This window comes from Anomaloglossus baeobatrachus, chromosome 1 (assembly GCF_048569485.1).
Source record: "Anomaloglossus baeobatrachus isolate aAnoBae1 chromosome 1, aAnoBae1.hap1, whole genome shotgun sequence".
NCBI lineage: Eukaryota > Metazoa > Chordata > Amphibia > Anura > Aromobatidae > Anomaloglossus > Anomaloglossus baeobatrachus.
Window position 1 is genome coordinate 655,071,129 of NC_134353.1, and position 16,945 is coordinate 655,088,073.

At 46.2% G+C, this 16,945-nt stretch overlaps 1 protein-coding gene across 2 annotated transcripts in view; it reads left to right on the forward strand.

Moving 5' to 3' along the window:
* Nucleotides 1-16,945, forward strand: part of PES1 (pescadillo ribosomal biogenesis factor 1) — a 110,848-nt gene that overhangs the window by 57,554 nt on the left and 36,349 nt on the right. For both annotated transcript variants that reach the window (XM_075341501.1, XM_075341506.1), the window contains exons 7-8: nt 15,884-16,000; nt 16,763-16,840. In XM_075341501.1, coding sequence (XP_075197616.1) covers nt 15,884-16,000; nt 16,763-16,840 — 195 coding nt within the window. The remainder of the gene's footprint in view (nt 1-15,883; nt 16,001-16,762; nt 16,841-16,945) is intronic.

The following is a 16,945-nucleotide window of genomic DNA, read 5'->3' on the forward strand; positions in this document are numbered from 1 at the left end:
CAAACATAAAAACATACACAGTAAACCAGGACATTCCTCTCAAACAGAGGGAAGTGGGGCTAAACATAACCCAAAGAGCACATAACGGTTTAAATTCCTGAACAGTCATCAACTGCATAGTAACCTATCTGGGTGGCTCCTGCCAACCGTCCATAAGTGTTCCAGCTGGGAAACATAGCAAGTTCACCTCAGCAAGTCCAACAGCAAGGAATCCGCAATAATCCTCAGCGGTGATTTCTGCGCAGTCCTTTTTCATTGGTATCGAGCCATGCGGCTGCATCCTTTGGTGTGTCAAAAAACTTTGTCCCACCATCCGCCACCACTCGCAGCCTGGTAGGGTATAACATTGAGTAAGAGATCTGCAGCTGCCTCAGGCGTTTTTTGACATCAATAAATTGCGCTCTCCTCTGCTGGATTTCAGTGGAAAAATCCGGGTACAGTGAGACCTTATGGCCGTCAATAGCCAGATCCTTAATCTCCCGGGCTCTGCGGAGCGCAGTGTCCCTGTCCCTGAATTGCAGTAGCTTGAGGAGGATAGGACGAGGGGGTGCCCCTGATGGTGGGGGTCTAGTGGGGACCCTATGTGCCCGCTCAATAGTGAAGAAAGGAGAAAACAGATCCATGCCCAAAGTCTTGGGGAGCCACATTTCAAAAAAAGCTACTGGATTATTGCCTTCTGCCTTTTCTGGGACCCCAACCAGACGGAGATTGCTTCTGCGGGATCTGTTTTCTAGATCGTCCACCTTAGCCCTAAGCAATGAGATATTGTGGATTGCTCTGCCAAGGTCCCGAGTCAGAGGGGGAAGCTTATCCTCTGTGGCACTGACCCGGTCTTCCAGGGCCCCCACCCGTACATTGACCCCCTGCAGCTCGTGCCTGATAGATGAAATGTCCATTTTAATTCCTCCCATCTGTATGTTCAAAGTGGCTAGCATATTGTTGCAGGTGTTTACTGCTGCAAGCACATCACTGAGGGTGGGCTCTGCTCTCCCAGGATCTGTGTTTTCATCTGCAGCTCTAAGGTTGTCCCCCTGCTCCACATTACTGGCAGCAGCCAACATACTCACAGCTCCCTGCTGCTCTTCCTCCTCCAACAGTTCTTGTCCTGGGATATGCAGATCCTCCACGCTGAGGTCAGACTGCTTAACAGCTTCAGGTATCTCAGGCTGATCTCGTGCAAACTTGCTGAGGCGAGCTATTGCATCAGACGCCCTGCCCCCACATGAAGCTCCAGCGTCCATGAGTGTGGCCTGTGTCCTGCGCTTCTTATCAGCCCGAGTTATGGTCATATCACTCAGGTCTTTGAAGCCCCCTCCTCAGTCTAGAAGAGGTCACCACTCCAGGAAAGCAGTAAAACTAACTTTAACCCCAGCTGGACAGGATTATACAGGAGTTTTTTGCAGGAGCTCTCTCTGCACAGGTCTTCCTCACATGCTGCTCAGGCCACGCCCCCCATGGTCAATCTATTTGCTTTGCAAGTGTAATCTTTTTCCTGGGGCAATGCTTTGCCTGCTCCATGTCGTCCAAATACTTTTCAAAATTAAACTCATCTGATGAGGCTGAAGATACGGCAGCAGTAGCACTGTCAGGACTCAAGTCCTCTTTCTCTTGGCAGTCCTGTAGCTCATTTGTCCTAGCTGCTACCTCAATCAGAGCTTCTTTTTCTTTAGTAAGCTGTTTATCATCCAGCAGTATTCAATGACTTGGGTCCACATACACAGCTGCCAGAAGAATTTTATTTTCTAATGGCATTGTCTCTCTCCGTTTCATTGAATCAGCAATGTTATCTGTGATTAAACCTCTTTGGCACAGGCAAAACAGCAAAAGTCCTTCCATTCTTTTATGAAAATGCCGGGAGTTAAATCCTCAGCTTGTAATTTTATAGTCACTGTAAATGGGTGATGAAGCAATTCCTTCAATTCAGCCATCTGTGTCCATTGACCTTCATTTAGTGTTACCTGAGGGTTGGCCATGTCAACAAAAAAATGGTTTCAGCTCAAGCAATCGCTCAATCATTAAATAAGTGCTGCTCCACTGAGTGGCTTGATAAACAATTGCCCGTTTTCCGGCACGTCTCTTTAAGATAGAATCCATTTTAGGGGTTTTGGCAGCACTAACCAATTTCCTCACTTTACCAATTAGAGTTCCACCATGTCCCTCTTCCAGACTGTCTCTTATTGCCAGCTGCAGCATATGCACAACACAGCGCATGTGATAAATAGGAGAGAGATGTGAAGCAGCTTCAACAAGAGCATCTAATTCTAAAGGATTACTTTGGTGTTTATGGAAAGTTTATACTTGCTTTATGAAGTACTTACGTAGAGTCTCTAGCAGTTCTGAGATGATTGCAGGCATTCTTTTGTGTCTTTGTTTTTACCTTTAGTTGTAGAGGAGGCGCTTTACTACTTAAATCATGTAGCTGAAGTGCAGCACAGCTTCATCTCAACTAAAATCCTAGATTCTGTGATCAGGAATAGAACAGACATTTATAGGTCATAACTTTCCCAAATTCTTATGAAAAAATATTCATCACATACTGCATTGAACCGCTGTACCCAATTTATTATATATTTTAGGAGTCAGTCTATTTTTTACCAACTCAGACTCCACCAAAATGGACACCGACTCAGATTCTACAGCCTTGCTTCTAATCTGGACTATGTATTTGTGTTTAGTCACCTGGGCAGGCTGTTGATTATCGGACCCCTGTGGACATCCCCTTTAGTAAAAGAGCCTGACCCTGCAGTTGCAGGAACAACCAAATTGTCTGATTAAAGATCCATTTACATTAGACAATGTACTGCACTAAACAACTGCCGATCAGGAACTTTCCTCCTAATCGTGGATTCTTTTTTGGTCTGCGTATGCAGGCACACAGCACTTCTGATCTGCACTGAACAATCTGCAATTGTTCATCCAGTGCACATGGGCTGCTATTGTTCTTGGTTTAGATAGGACGATGCAGTGCCGTGAATTTATGATCTTTAGTGCAACACAAGATTATTTCATCCATGTGATGCACGGCTTAGTGGAGTATCTAATTCCTAACATCTGTGATACCCCTCAGAGCCACATATCTAATGCCGATCATGTGTGATACCCTCCCAGAGACATGTATGTAATGCCCTCCATCTGTGATACACCTAGCCTTGTATCTAATGCCGATAATTTGTGATATATATGGAGTACTATGAGGGACGCATTATACTTTATGGCACACTATGTTGGGCCATTGTAGTGTATGGGGCATTATAAGGGGCCATTAAATATTTTATTATGCGTGCTTATACTTATATAGCACCATCCTATTCCATAGCGTTTAACAGAGATCATCATCACTGTCCCCACTGGGGCTCAGAATCTAAATCCCATATCAGTGTCTTTGGCGTGTAAGAGGAAACCGGAGGGAATCCACAGAAACACTGGGGGAACATACAAACTCCATTGAGAGCTTATGACTTGTCTTCTGACTTTTGGACAGTCAGAAGTTATGGGCACAAGATGGCTCCGCGGGACAGGAGCTGCACCTATAAAAGGTGAATACTTTGACTAATATGATTGGGGGCAGGGAACTTAGATCAAAAGCACCACTCCAGCAGTAAAAAGAAAAATGTTGGAATGATGCTTTAACTCCCATTAAGCTCAGAAATAGCAACTCAGTATGCAGTAAGCGCTTATTCTATATGCGGCCAATTCACTGACATCACTGCGCTGACCACAAGGGGGCGAGCTGCTGCTATTTATCTGCCAACACACAGAGACACACACAGGATATTGGGAAACCATGGGAGGCCAGATAAGGAATACTCAGAGAAACTTTGTTTAATTTGTACCCATGGCTTCACCGAAGCAAGTCTCCACCAACTCTAGACATTTGAGCAGACAAATAGTACGTTTTTAAATCTGGAAGGCCTAAACCACCTTTGTTTTTTAGTCTACATAGTAGGGACCACTCAAGTCTCACCTATTTGTAAAGAGACCATAGGGTTGAAAAAGGTCATTTTTCAAGTGCTGGGAGGGTTTTGAAGAGATAGTAAATTCTAGGAAGAACATTGATTTTAACAATTTCACATCTCCCAAATTAGGTAAAGAAATTTTTTGGCCATTTAGAACCTTCATCCCTGACAAACCTGTAGTGATGGTAAGAAATTAAGTTTTTAAATAAGGAGTTTGTACAGCAGACACGTGAGTGCCCAGATATTTCAGACTGGAATGACCATCTAAATTGAACAAGTTTGGTAATGAAGAGATTATATTCGAATATAGATTTATATTTAGGGCTTTCGATTGAGCTGAGTTAATTTTAAAATTAGATAATGAGGAGTATCTTTCACATTCCAGCATTACATTAGGTAAGGAAACAATTTGGTTAGTTGTGAAAAATAACAAATCTGCATAGGCTGCTATTTCATGGGGAATACTTTGAATGTTTGGGCCTGTAATATCTGGGTTAGATCTGATATAACAAAGAAAAGGCTCTACTGTAAGGTTAGAAATTAGTGGGGAAAGCTGGCAGCCCTGCCGAGTACTATAGGAAATTGCTCAGAGAAGACACCATTCACTGCCACACCGTCTGAGGGAGAACTACTGTATATACTGAACCAATCCACTTTAACAGAACTCCTGCAAAACAGTTGACTTCAGCACCTCTTCCATGAATACCCAACTAACCCTGTGAAAGGCCTTTTCGGCATATGTAGACAGAAGCATCAAAGAAGTATCGTCTAATTTGGCTTTATAAACAAGCTCAAAGCTTTAGTAAGGTTGTCCCTCACTTCTCTACTGGCCATTAAAGACGCTTGGTCAGGGTGAATGATATCTCTATACAAGGGTGGCAATCTATTTGCTAAGATCTTAGTGAACAGATTCGGATCTACGTTAAGCAGGGACTTTGGGCGACAACTAGCATATAAGGCAGGGTCCTTACCCTCTTTATGTAGAAATGTGATATTGGCCAATAGCGCCTCTTTACAGATAGGAGAGACCAACCTATTAGGAAAGTAGTCAAGGGCGGAGAGAAATTGGGTATGAACAAAAAATGTTCTAGCACAGTGAAGGAGGGCCAGGGGCCTTTACAAAAAGGATAAAGGTCCAGCGCTGAAAGTTAACTCAGTTAATGCATATTAAAATATAAACTGTGAACATGGAGGAGACAAAGAACCCACCTTCTCTTTTTAGGGCCAGGGGCCTTTGCTGTCGGCAAACTACTAATTGCAGTAGCAAGCTCCAGCTCAGAGAAACCCTCACTCTTCAGAGAGGGAAGACCCGAAAGTCTAATATACTCGTGAATACGACTCCGAAACTCCACCCCATCTCTACCAGGAGACGATCTATCTATAGACTATACGGAACCCTCTGGCAGAACTCTTATTTTCCATCCCTGGTATCCCACAAATCCTCTGTTTTGGAGCACTCAAAACATCCTTTTACTTGGTGACTTTTATGACCAGAATATACTGTTATTTCTTTGTCGCTCCATTGGGAGACCCAGACAATTGGGTGTATAGCTTCTGCCTCTGGAGGCCACACAAAGTATTACACTTTTAAAAAAGTGTAACCCCTCCCCTCTGCCTATACACCCTCCCGTGGACCACGGGCTCCTCAGTTTTATGCTTTGTGTGGAAGGAGGCACACATCCACGCATAGAAAAAAAAAAAAAAAAAAAAGATTTCTCATACATAGTATGACGGATGGAAGAAAAGAGGTCCCCTATGGGGTCCCCGGCATGCTCCCTTCTCACCCCAATATGTCGGCGGTGTTGTTAAGGTTGAGGTACCCATTGCGGGTACAAAGGCTGGAGCCACATGCCGTCTCCTTCACCATCCCTTATGCGGCTCTGGGAGAAGTGGGCGCCTCACCGGTCATTCACCTGCTGAGACCGTGCTCCATCCGCAGCCCCTGGTGGAATCTGCTTGACCGGAGCGTTTTCATCCCCAGGGACCGGGCCCTGCACCTTCAAGGTACTCAGTGTCCCCATGGGGGGACGGTACAGGGAGAGAGGTCACCTTTCTCCCCAGTAGCGCCGTCCGTTGTTTTTTCATCGGACTTCCGCGCCGACCGTGCCTGCTTGTCGGGCACGGCCTTATTATATATATATTATATATATTCGGAACGGCTGTATAACCCTTTCCCATATACCCTCAGTGGTCGCTCTCCTAAGGGACACATTGCTTACAGCATGTCGTTCACAAGGAGCAAAGCCCCTAAGGCACAGATTTTTTTTCGCAGCCTGAACCTCTTGTGGGGCTATGTTGCCTGCGGGTTCCACCTACCCTCACTGTGATCAATGCTCGACTCCTGCCACGCTTGCTCAGCCGGAGCCTAGGGCACTTGTGGGCCCCTCGGCTCATGTAGATCCCCCTGCTCCTCCTGAGCAGGCTGCAGAGACAGGGTCACCGTCATTGGCCTCTTTCGCTGAGAAACTCTGTCACTTTCTCAATCCATTGCACAGCCTATGGACAAATGGTCATCTAAGCTCCTTGAGGCATTGCAGTCCAGACCGGGCTCTTCACAGGCTCCGGCCCCTGTTAGTTTGTCTCCTCTAGGGCCTTCTCGGTCCGCGCCGCTGCGCGCTCCCAGGATAGCCCCTAGGTCCCAGGCGGAGGACTCCTGCCCGGATCGCAGTCCCAGACCGGCTAAGCGGCCTCGCTGGGACTCTTCCCCGGCCTCCTCACGCTGCTCTGGATCTCAGCTTGAGGACTCTCAGGATGACGAGGCGGACGTGGGAGCTCAGGGCTCTGACCCTGACTTCGCCCTCAACCTTGATACCCCGGAGGGGGACGCCTTAGTAAATGATCTTATTTCGTTCATCAACCAGGTGTTGGATCTCTCTCCCCCGCCTCCACCTGTAGAGGAGTCGGCTTCTCAGCAGGAGAAACACCAATTTCGATTCCCCAAACGTACGCGCAATACTTTTTTGATCACTCTAACTTCAGGGACGCTGTCCAGAAGCCCAGAGCGGTCCCGGACAAGCGTTTTGCTAAAAGGCACTCTGACACGCGTTATCCCTTTTCACCTGAGGTCGTTAAGGGCTGGGCACACTCACCCAAGGTGGATCCGCCAGTCTCTAGATTGGCTGCTAGGTCCGTTGTTTCTGTTGCCAATGGCTCGTCCCTGAAGGATGCCACTGACAGACAGATAGAGCTCTTGGTGAAGTCTATTTATGAGGCCACGGGCGCATCTTTCGCCCCGGCCTTTGCGGCCGTGTGGGCTCTCCAAGCAATCTCGGCATGTCTGTCTGAGATTAATGCTGTCACGCGGAATTCTGCTCCGCATGTTTCTTCCTTGACCTCTCAGGCATCAGCATTTTCGTCCTACACCATGAACGCCGTCCTGGACACCGCTAGCCGTACGGCCGTGGCATCCGCTAACTCCGTGGCTGTCCGCAGGGCCATGTGGCTGCGCGAATGGAAAGCAGACTCTGCTTCCAAAAGGTTCTTAACTGGTTTGCCCTTTTCTGGCGAACGTTTATTTGGCGAACGGCTGGATGAGATTATTAAGGAATCCTCGGGAAAGGACTCCTCCTTACCACAGTCCAAACCTAAGAGACCTCAGCAGAGAAAAATCCAATCGAGGTTTCGGTCCTTTCGTCCCTCCGCCAAGCCCCAAACTTCTTCGTCCAACCGGCCGGAGAAAGGCCAGAGGAACTCCTATGCGTGGCGGTCCAAGTCACGCCCCCAAAAGGCTGTAGGAGGCACTGCCTCCAAGACAGCCTCCTCATGACTCTCGGCCTCACCTACCCACATCCTCGGTCGGTGGCAGGCTCTCCCGCTTTGGCGACGCCTGGTGGCCACACGTTCAAGACCGTTGGGTGACAGACATTCTGTCTCATGGTTACAAGATAGAGTTCAGCTCTCGTCCTGCGGCTCGTTTCTTCAGAACCTCCCCACCCCCTGCACAGGCCGACGCACTTTTTCAGGCAGTGGACGCTCTGAAGATGGAAGGAGTTGTGATTCCCGTTCCCCGTCAGGAACGTGGTCGCGGATTTTACTCCAACTTGTTCGTGGTGCCAAAAAAGGACGGGTCATTCCGTCCCGTTCTGGACCTCAAGCTGCTCAACAGACATGTGAGAACCAGACGGTTTCGGATGGAATCTCTCCGCTCAGTCATCGCTTCGATGTCACAAGGAGACTTCCTAGCATCGATCGACATCAAGGATGCTTATCTCCATGTGCCGATCGCACCCGAACATCAACGTTTCCTGCGGTTCACCATCGGGGACGAACACCTCCAGTTCGTCGCATTGCCCTTCGGCCTGGCGACAGCCCCACGGGTTTTCACCAAAGTCATGGCATCCGTCGTGGCGGTCCTGCACGCTCAGGGCCACTCGGTGATCCCCTACTTGGACGATCTCCTAGTCAGGGCCCCTTCTCGGGTGGCGTGTCAACAAAGTCTTACCGTCACTCTGGCGACTCTCCAGCGGTTCGGGTGGATCATCAATTTCCCGAAATCCAAGTTGACGCCGACCCAATCACTGACTTACCTCGGGATGGAGTTTCATACCCAGCAAGCGTTAGTCAAGCTACCGCGCGACAAACGGCTTTCTCTGCAGGCGGGGGTGCAATCACTTCTTCGGAGTCAGTCACACCCCTTAAGGCGCCTTATGCACTTCCTGGGGAAGATGGTGGCAGCTATGGAGGCAGTGCCGTTCGCGCAATTCCATCTATGGCCACTCCAATGGGAAATTCTTTGCAAATGGGACAGGAGTTCGGCTTCCCTCGACAAGAACATCTCTCTCTCCCTTGCAACCAAAACATCACTTCAGTGGTGGCTCCTACCCACATCTCTGTCTCGGGGAAAATCCTTCCTACCCCCACCCTGGGCCGTGGTCACCACGGACGCGAGCCTGTCAGGTTGGGGGGCGGTTTTTCTCCACCACAGGGCTCAAGGAACCTGGACTCCAATAGAATCGTCCCTTCAGATCAATATCCTGGAGATAAGGGCAGTATATCTAGCCCTATTGGCTTTCCATCGGTGGCTGGAGGGCAGGCAGATCCGAATCCAGTCGGACAACGCTACTGCCGTCGCCTACATCAACCACCAAGGCGGCACTCGCAGTCGTCAAGCCTTCCAGGAAGTCCGGCGGATTCTGCAGTGGGTGGAAGTCACAGGCTCTACCATCTCCGCAGTTCAAATCCCGGGCGTAGAAAACTGGGAAGCAGATTTTCTCAGTCGTCAGGGTATGGACGCGGAGGAATGGTCTCTTCACCCAGACGTGTTTCGAGAGATCTGTCGCCGCTGGGGAACGCCGGACGTCGATCTCATGGCGTCACGACACAACAACAAGGTCCCGGCCTTCATGGCGCGGTCTCAGGATCACAAAGCTCTGGCAGCGGACGCTTTGGTCCAGGATTGGTCGCTGTTTCGACTGCCGTATGTGTTTCCCCCTCTGGCAATGCTGCCCAGGGTACTACGCAAGATCCGGTCCGACTGCCATCGCGCCATTCTCGTCGCTCCAGACTGGCCGAGGCGGTCGTGGTACCCGGATCTGTGGCATCTCACGGTGGGTCAACCGTGGGCACTTCCAGACCGCCCAGACTTGCTGTCACAAGGGCCGTTTTTCCATCTGAATTCTGTGGCCCTCAACCTGACTGTGTGGCCATTGAGTCCTGGCTCCTAGCGTCTTCAGGGTTATCTCAGGATGTCATTGCCACCATGAGACAAGCCAGGAAGCCAACGTCCGCCAAGATCTATTACAGGTCTTGGCAAATCTTCTTATCCTGGTGCTCTGATAACGGTTTTCTTCCATGGCCGTTTGCCTTACCAACATTCCTTTCATTCCTACAATCGGGAATGGACAAGGGGTTGTCCCTCGGCTCTCTCAAGGTCCAAGTATCGGCGCTCTCCGTGTTTTTTCAAAAGCGTCTAGCTAGGCTTCCGCAGGTCCGCACGTTCCTGCAGGGGGTTTGCCACATGGTCCCACCTTACAAACGTCCGTTGGAACCTTGGGATCTTAACAGGGTCCTGACGGCTCTTCAAAAGCCGCCTTTTGAGCCGCTGCGGGATGTCTCTCTCTCCCGTCTTTCTCAGAAGGTGGCCTTCCTGGTGGCAGTCACATCACTTCGGAGAGTGTCTGAGCTTGCAGCGCTGTCATGCAAAGCTCCCTTCCTGGTTTTCCACCAGGATAAGGTGGTTCTGCGTCCTGTCCCGGAATTTCTCCCTAAGGTGGTATCCCCTTTTCATCTAAATCAGGATATCTCCTTGCCTTCCTTTTGCCCTAATCCAATTCGCCAGTGTGAAAAGGATTTGCACTCTTTGGATCTTGTGAGAGCACTCCGGTTCTACGTGTCTCGCACGGCGCCCCTGACGCGCTCTTTGTCCTTGTCGCTGGCCAGCGTAAGGGCTCTCAGGACTCCAAGTCTACCTTGGCTCGGTGAATCAAGGAACCGATTCTAGAGGCCTACCGTACTTCTGAGCTTCCACTTCCTTCAGGGTTGAAAGCCCATTCTACCAGAGCAGTAGGTGCGTCCTGGGCATTGCGGCACCGGGCGACGGCTCAGCAGGTGTGTCAGGCAGCTACGTGGTCTAATCTGCACACTTTCACGAAGCACTATCAAGTGCATACCTATGCTTCGGCAGACGCCAGTCTAGGTAGGCGAGTCCTCCAGGCGGCGGTTGCCCACCTGTAAGAGGGGGCCGGTTTCGGCTCTTTTTAATGAGGTACTGTTTTACCCACCCAGGGACTGCTCTTGGACGTCCCAATTGTCTGGGTCTCCCAATGGAGCGACAAAGAAAAAGGGAATTTTGTTTACTTACCGTAAATTCCTTTTCTTCTAGCTCCTATTGGGAGACCCAGCACCCACCCCTGTGCCCTTCGGGCTGGTTGTCCTTTGTGTACACATGTTGTTGATGTTGATTTGTCTTTTGGTTCATGGTCTTCAGTTCTCCGAACATCCTTCGGATTGAATTTACCCTAGACCAATTTATAAGTTTTCTCCTTCCTGCTTTTGCACCAAAACTGAGGAGCCCGTGGTCCACGGGAGGGTGTATAGGCAGAGGGGAGGGGTTACACTTTTTTAAAAGTGTAATACTTTGTGTGGCCTCCAGAGGCAGAAGCTATACACCCAATTGTCTGGGTCTCCCAATAGGAGCTAGAAGAAAAGGAATGTACGGTAAGTAAACAAAATTCCCTTCTTTGCCGCAAAACCGAATCCGTTACAAATGCGTTGTCAGCCACCGACCAATTCAATGAAGAAAATACAAAAAAGCCTGATCAACTCAAAATGGCATGTATTATAAGATGTGCACTGCACTTAAAATTCCAACCTGCACTATTTTAAAATTTGAGATTTTTGGCAAAAAATTGCAATTTCTTGAGCTACCCCGCCACGTCACAGCAAATCTCTTTGGGGCATCCTACTCTAAAATATATTTATATAAAATGTGCCATACGGTCTCACATTATGAAAAAGTAGAACTGCTCTTAGCAGCACTTACCTGGGGTTTTTCAATCTCGTACCAATGACTGAATCATGGCTGTGGGCCGGACAGGCCCAAGCAAATGCTGCATGAAGTAAATAGCCTGCGGCAGGGCTTGATGGCTGAATGTGAACAGCCACCAATTGCCAAAATAGAGAAATAAGTATGATGTGCATAAATAATAATAATGTGCAGAGATCCGAAATGGGTTTTAATTGACTTGCTAATATCAAACTATGTAATGATCTGTGTACCTGAGCAGCTCCTTTCTATATACTTTTTAAAGAACTATTGTTGTACTTTTTGTTTCCTACTTCTGAGTAAGTCTTTTGGAATACATGTATTATTGTTGTGTAATGTAACAGTTTTCAATAAAACAAATTTTAAAAAATAAATGTACTAACTTCAATATCAGTCTCTAGCACAAGATGGCAGTGTATAACCATAAGTGAAACAAAAAATGACATATTCCATCAAAACATACATAGGATGCAGTGGGGTTCTGGCTGTTCTACTTTATATCATTTTTTATTACTTTAGTAACTTGTATTTGTGCCTGCTTAAAGAGCTATTCGCTACCTTTTTTGCTAGTGTTAGGCCCGTTTCACACATCCAGCATTTCGCCGGATCCGGCACATTCCAGTACAGTGTAATACAGTACATTGGCATCGCGGCAAGCTCCGGTCACATGCTGTGGTGTGACCAGAAATCCGGCGACATGCCGGATGTATGAAACGGCCCTTATCAGACTTTCTGGGAGGTTTCTTTTGAGACCCCACATGTGTATTGAGTTGTGCTTTATATTCATTGGCGCTAGTTTACTTGCTGCACACCTTAAGTTCTGCACTTGCGGTTTTACACTGCTATGCTGTGGTAAGCATTGAAACTGGGTTTATTCTCTTGTCGGAATTTTATCCTATCCTGTTTGTATGTATTCTTGTGATCTTGTGTTATCTCTAGTCTAGACTAAAGGCCCCGTCACACACAACGAGATCGCTAACGAGATTGTTGCTGTGTCACCATTTCCATGACGTAGCAGCGATCTCGTTGTGTCACACCTACTAGCGATCAGGCCCCTGCTGTGAGATCTCTAGTCGTTGCCGAATGGTCCGGACCATTTTCTTAAAAGGCGATGTCCTGCTGGGCAGGACGCATCGCTGTGTTTGACGCCTACCAACGACCTCCTAACAGTCCCAATGTCTGCCGAGATCGTTATACAGGTCGCTGATCGTTACTGCGTCGTTGGTAAGGTCTGACTGTGTGACATCTCACCAGCGACCTCCCAGCGACTTACCAGCGATCCTTATCAGGTCGCATCGTTTTTGGGATCACTGGTAAGTCGTTAAATGTGACGGGGGCTTAATACTGTCTGTGTATTTAATTTTGGATGTCTTCATCTCAGATTTTTGCACTGCAGGTCTTTTTTTTTATATTTGTTATATGTTTATGGTGCTATAGGTTAGTACACATGGATATATGATATAGATGAGTTTTTATAAGACTCGCAAATAAATTTTGTGCAGATTTTCACATTTGTTTTTTGACTGAAAATGCATTTCTGCAACAAATGTGTTGCTCCTAAAGTATTCTTAAAGCAAAATGGCGAACTGCAGTTACAGCATTAAAGGGAACCTGTAAGGTCCCATATGCACTCTAACCTAGAAGCAGGGTGATGTGTAGCCTAGTAACCCCTTCCTACCCATCCCTGTGTTGTAATAGGGTGTAATATGAATTTATAAAAATGTTTTATTACTTACATTTTCCTATGTAAATGAGCAGAGGCTCTAGTCCTCTGACCACGTTGCATCGCCCCGTGGGCGTTTGCATGCTTTCCGTTGTACCACGCCCCTGTGGGTGTGATATCATGGATTTACATAAGTAACGTCACCGTCGCTCCTTGACATCCCGCGCGTGCGCACTTGCCATTCGTGCAGCCTTGTTATCCGGGTCCTTGCTTGTCGGCTTCAGACGCGCACTGCGCATGCTCACAAGACTCCTGCAACTCCGACGATGCGCAAAGCGCGTCTGAAGCCGACATGCAAGCACTTAGATAACAAGGCTGCTGGAATGGTAAGCGCACACTCGTGGGATCTCAAGTAGCGACAGTGACGTCACTCATGTAAACCCATGGTATCACGCCCACAAGGGCGTAATACCACGAAAAGCATGTAAACGCCGACAGGGCGATGCGACGCCCAGGGGACTAGAGCCTCTGCTCATTTACATATGGAAAATGTAAGTAACAAAACATATTTTTATACATTCATATTACACAATATTACAACACAGGGATGGGTAGGAAGAGGTTACTGGGCCACACATCACACTGCTTGTAGGTCAGAGTGCATATGGGACCTGACAGGTTCCCTTTAATTAGCCCTTCAGGGAAAATGTTCTACAATAAGAAAAATTAACCTATACTTAAACATAAAAGATACTTGCCCTATTTAAGTTGTGTGGCACAGAACAAGACGTGGATCATAATGGAGCCGCTGCTGCAGATACGAGTGCACACAATGCAGAAAAAGGACAGAAGACGTGTTCACTGTACTGTGCTTCCTTTCCTGTAGAAAAAGCTTGTAATAGCCTTAAAATGCATTTAATTAAAACCAATTCTCTGCACTGCTGTGTCCTGGATCTTCCTTTGGAAAGTCTTCACATCTGCAGGAAGCTGACACTGGCCGATTGGTGCTGGAGCCAATGGAGGATAAAAGGGGGTAACTATAGGGGTGAGCTTCTGCACTTCGTACCATTTCTTTCTCAAAGCGGATTTTCGTAAAGTGGTTTTGGAAGATTTTAAGTGCAGAATGATTTTTGGTTATTGGTCTTTACTTTTTCTCAGCAGAACAGTTTTTCAACATGACGTGAAGACGGCTGAAAAAGGAAATGATTGAGAAATATAACATTTTTGTATTATTTGGAGTCAATATTACAAACAAAATTAGAAATATAAGAAGTTATAGCTATGCATTGTTAATTTTTTTTTATTTTTTTTTGGGGGGGGGGGAGATTGTGTAACAAGTTATTACTAACAGATCTATTCAACAAGATAAAGGTTTCACTTTAAAGCTGCTCCTTAACCCCAGGGGAAGTGTATAACATGAGACCTGCTGAGCTCATGTCATTATGTGCTGACACTGTATGCAGGACCATTTCTATGAATATTTAGTATCTTTTGTGTAGCTTACGGCCATGACTTTTCTAAAGACTGTCTACATTAAACCTATAGTGCATTAAAATGTTGACTATTCTGCATGGTGAAGTTTCTTTTGTGTATATATATAAATATGAATATTGTGTATTCTGCCTCACTAGCTTCCCTGGCATTGCTATTTAGTTACCAGCTATTGTATTGGGTGTAATGAGGACTTGAGATGCTTATGTCATATGTAGTACAAGAAGTGAATGGATCAAACGGCAAACAACAAAAGAATGTAATCCATGCTCACAATTACTGTATACATTTTTACACAGTGCTTTATGTTTTTGTTTTGTATTTTTTTTTTTTTTTCACGGAAATGCCTTTATGCTGAGCTTCTGCCCGAGGGGTGTATGGTGATTAGATTTCGGGCTCAATAGAAAGCTATGAGCCTGTACATCGGATCTGTGTTTCGATCAGCTGAGCAGAGAGCTACAGAGAAGATATTTGAGTGACTGTTGGGGGTCGTCGAAGAAAGACTCACTAATGTGCAAGTTAGGGTAAAGATGGGTATCCTTTATAGGGCTGTTCCCACCTTAGACAATTTATAGCATAGCGTCAGAATGTCAAATGTCTCCTGAACCTGTACCTACCTCTTGAAACCTGGTGCAATTACTGGTGGTGCCTCGTTTGAGTTTGGTATATCCCTCGGATATACCATATGTCTATAGTGGCAATACCCCCTTTTTAAATACAAGTTTATGCAATGTATTGCTTGTGCATGTATAGCCCAATATAATAATGTGGACTGGTCTTAAATCATACCCCCATAGAAGTAAAGGGAAGAGTCCTAAAAAACCAACTTTCCGCCCATAGCAATTAATCACAACATAGCTATCATTTTGTATTCTGCTCTTTAAAAGGTATCAGAACTACAAGATTATCATTTTGTTTCTCACTGAGGGCAATCAGTCGTATTCTGCACTGTGATAGCTTTTCTACAAAATTATATAAGTAGGTGTTGATTTTGAGCACAATTGTTCCATCACATAGAGGTGTCATCTCTCATTACACTCGCCCCTCTATGCTCCATGTGTAATTCATTGATATGCCTATAAAATGAATATGGACAGACCTGAAAGTTGTACACAACTCATTTCTGTAGGTCGAAAAAAATACCGTAGTTTTGTATGTAAAATAACTTCACAGCAGTAAGTTAGCATAGTGCCCCAAATGAGGCGTTCTTAAAAATAGAAAACTACGATGCCATTATATTTATCACTGAACACTATTTTATAACTAAACTACGTATTTTGTCTTCTTTAGCACCCTACAGATGTGGACTACCGAGTTATGGCCACTTTCACCGAGTTTTATACAACTCTTCTGGGATTTGTGAACTTCCGCCTATACCAAACTCTTAATCTGCAGTATCCTCCTAAGGTAATTAATGTAGTAAATTCTAATCGGTAATCAAACATTATTAACCCCACAGACGACTTCTGGAGATATGAGGAATAGGGAACATATATAGATGTAACATACATCAATGTTTCAAACTGTCACCAGCAACTCCCGTTTAGGCAAACCATTAAAGGGAGAGGAGTCATCACCTTGATCTTGGGGTATTCCAGGGTCCAGACCCCTCAATCCTGTGTAGGCTTCTGTTTACCACAATCTATAAAGGTGGACAGGGTTCATAGTAACAGCTGCAGTCCCCAAGATTGACCTGTGGAATTTGCAGTTGAGTTGAGGGAAAAGCAAGAGGTACATTCTATAAAGTCGAAAATGTAAGCAACAGGATGGTTATTGTATTGCGTCAGCATGTTACATAGTTACTTAGGTTGAAAAAAGACCTAGGTCCATTTAGTTCAACCTTCCTCCACCAGTTCTACGTTTTGTCCCCAAGTCATTTATAACCAACAACGTTGTGTGCACTGAGGAAATCATCCAGCCCTTTTTTAAAAGCTGTTGAAGTATCTGCCATTACTACCTCTTGTGGTAGGGCATTCCACAGTCTGACTGCTCTAACTGTAAAGAACCCTTTCCTATTTAGCTGCCTTGAATTCTTATTTTCTTTTATGGATTGCCCTTCTTATTTTGTACCTTTTTTTTTTTTTTTTTTTTTTTTTTTTTTTTTCTTTTTTGTAAACTCCCCGCATTCATTGTACGGCTAATAAATTTGTGCTCCTCTTGACTCATCAGCTGGATTCCCGGTCAGAGACGGAACTGAAGTTGGATGATGAAGAGAAATATGCTCTGGAATCTGAGACCTACATGGAGGTATATTTATTTTGCTGTATGGTATTATGCTTTTTTCTATTATTCTGATGCCACACTTTCAGCTAAGTGTCCTTGATGATCATTTTCATTGTTTTGCCCCTTTTT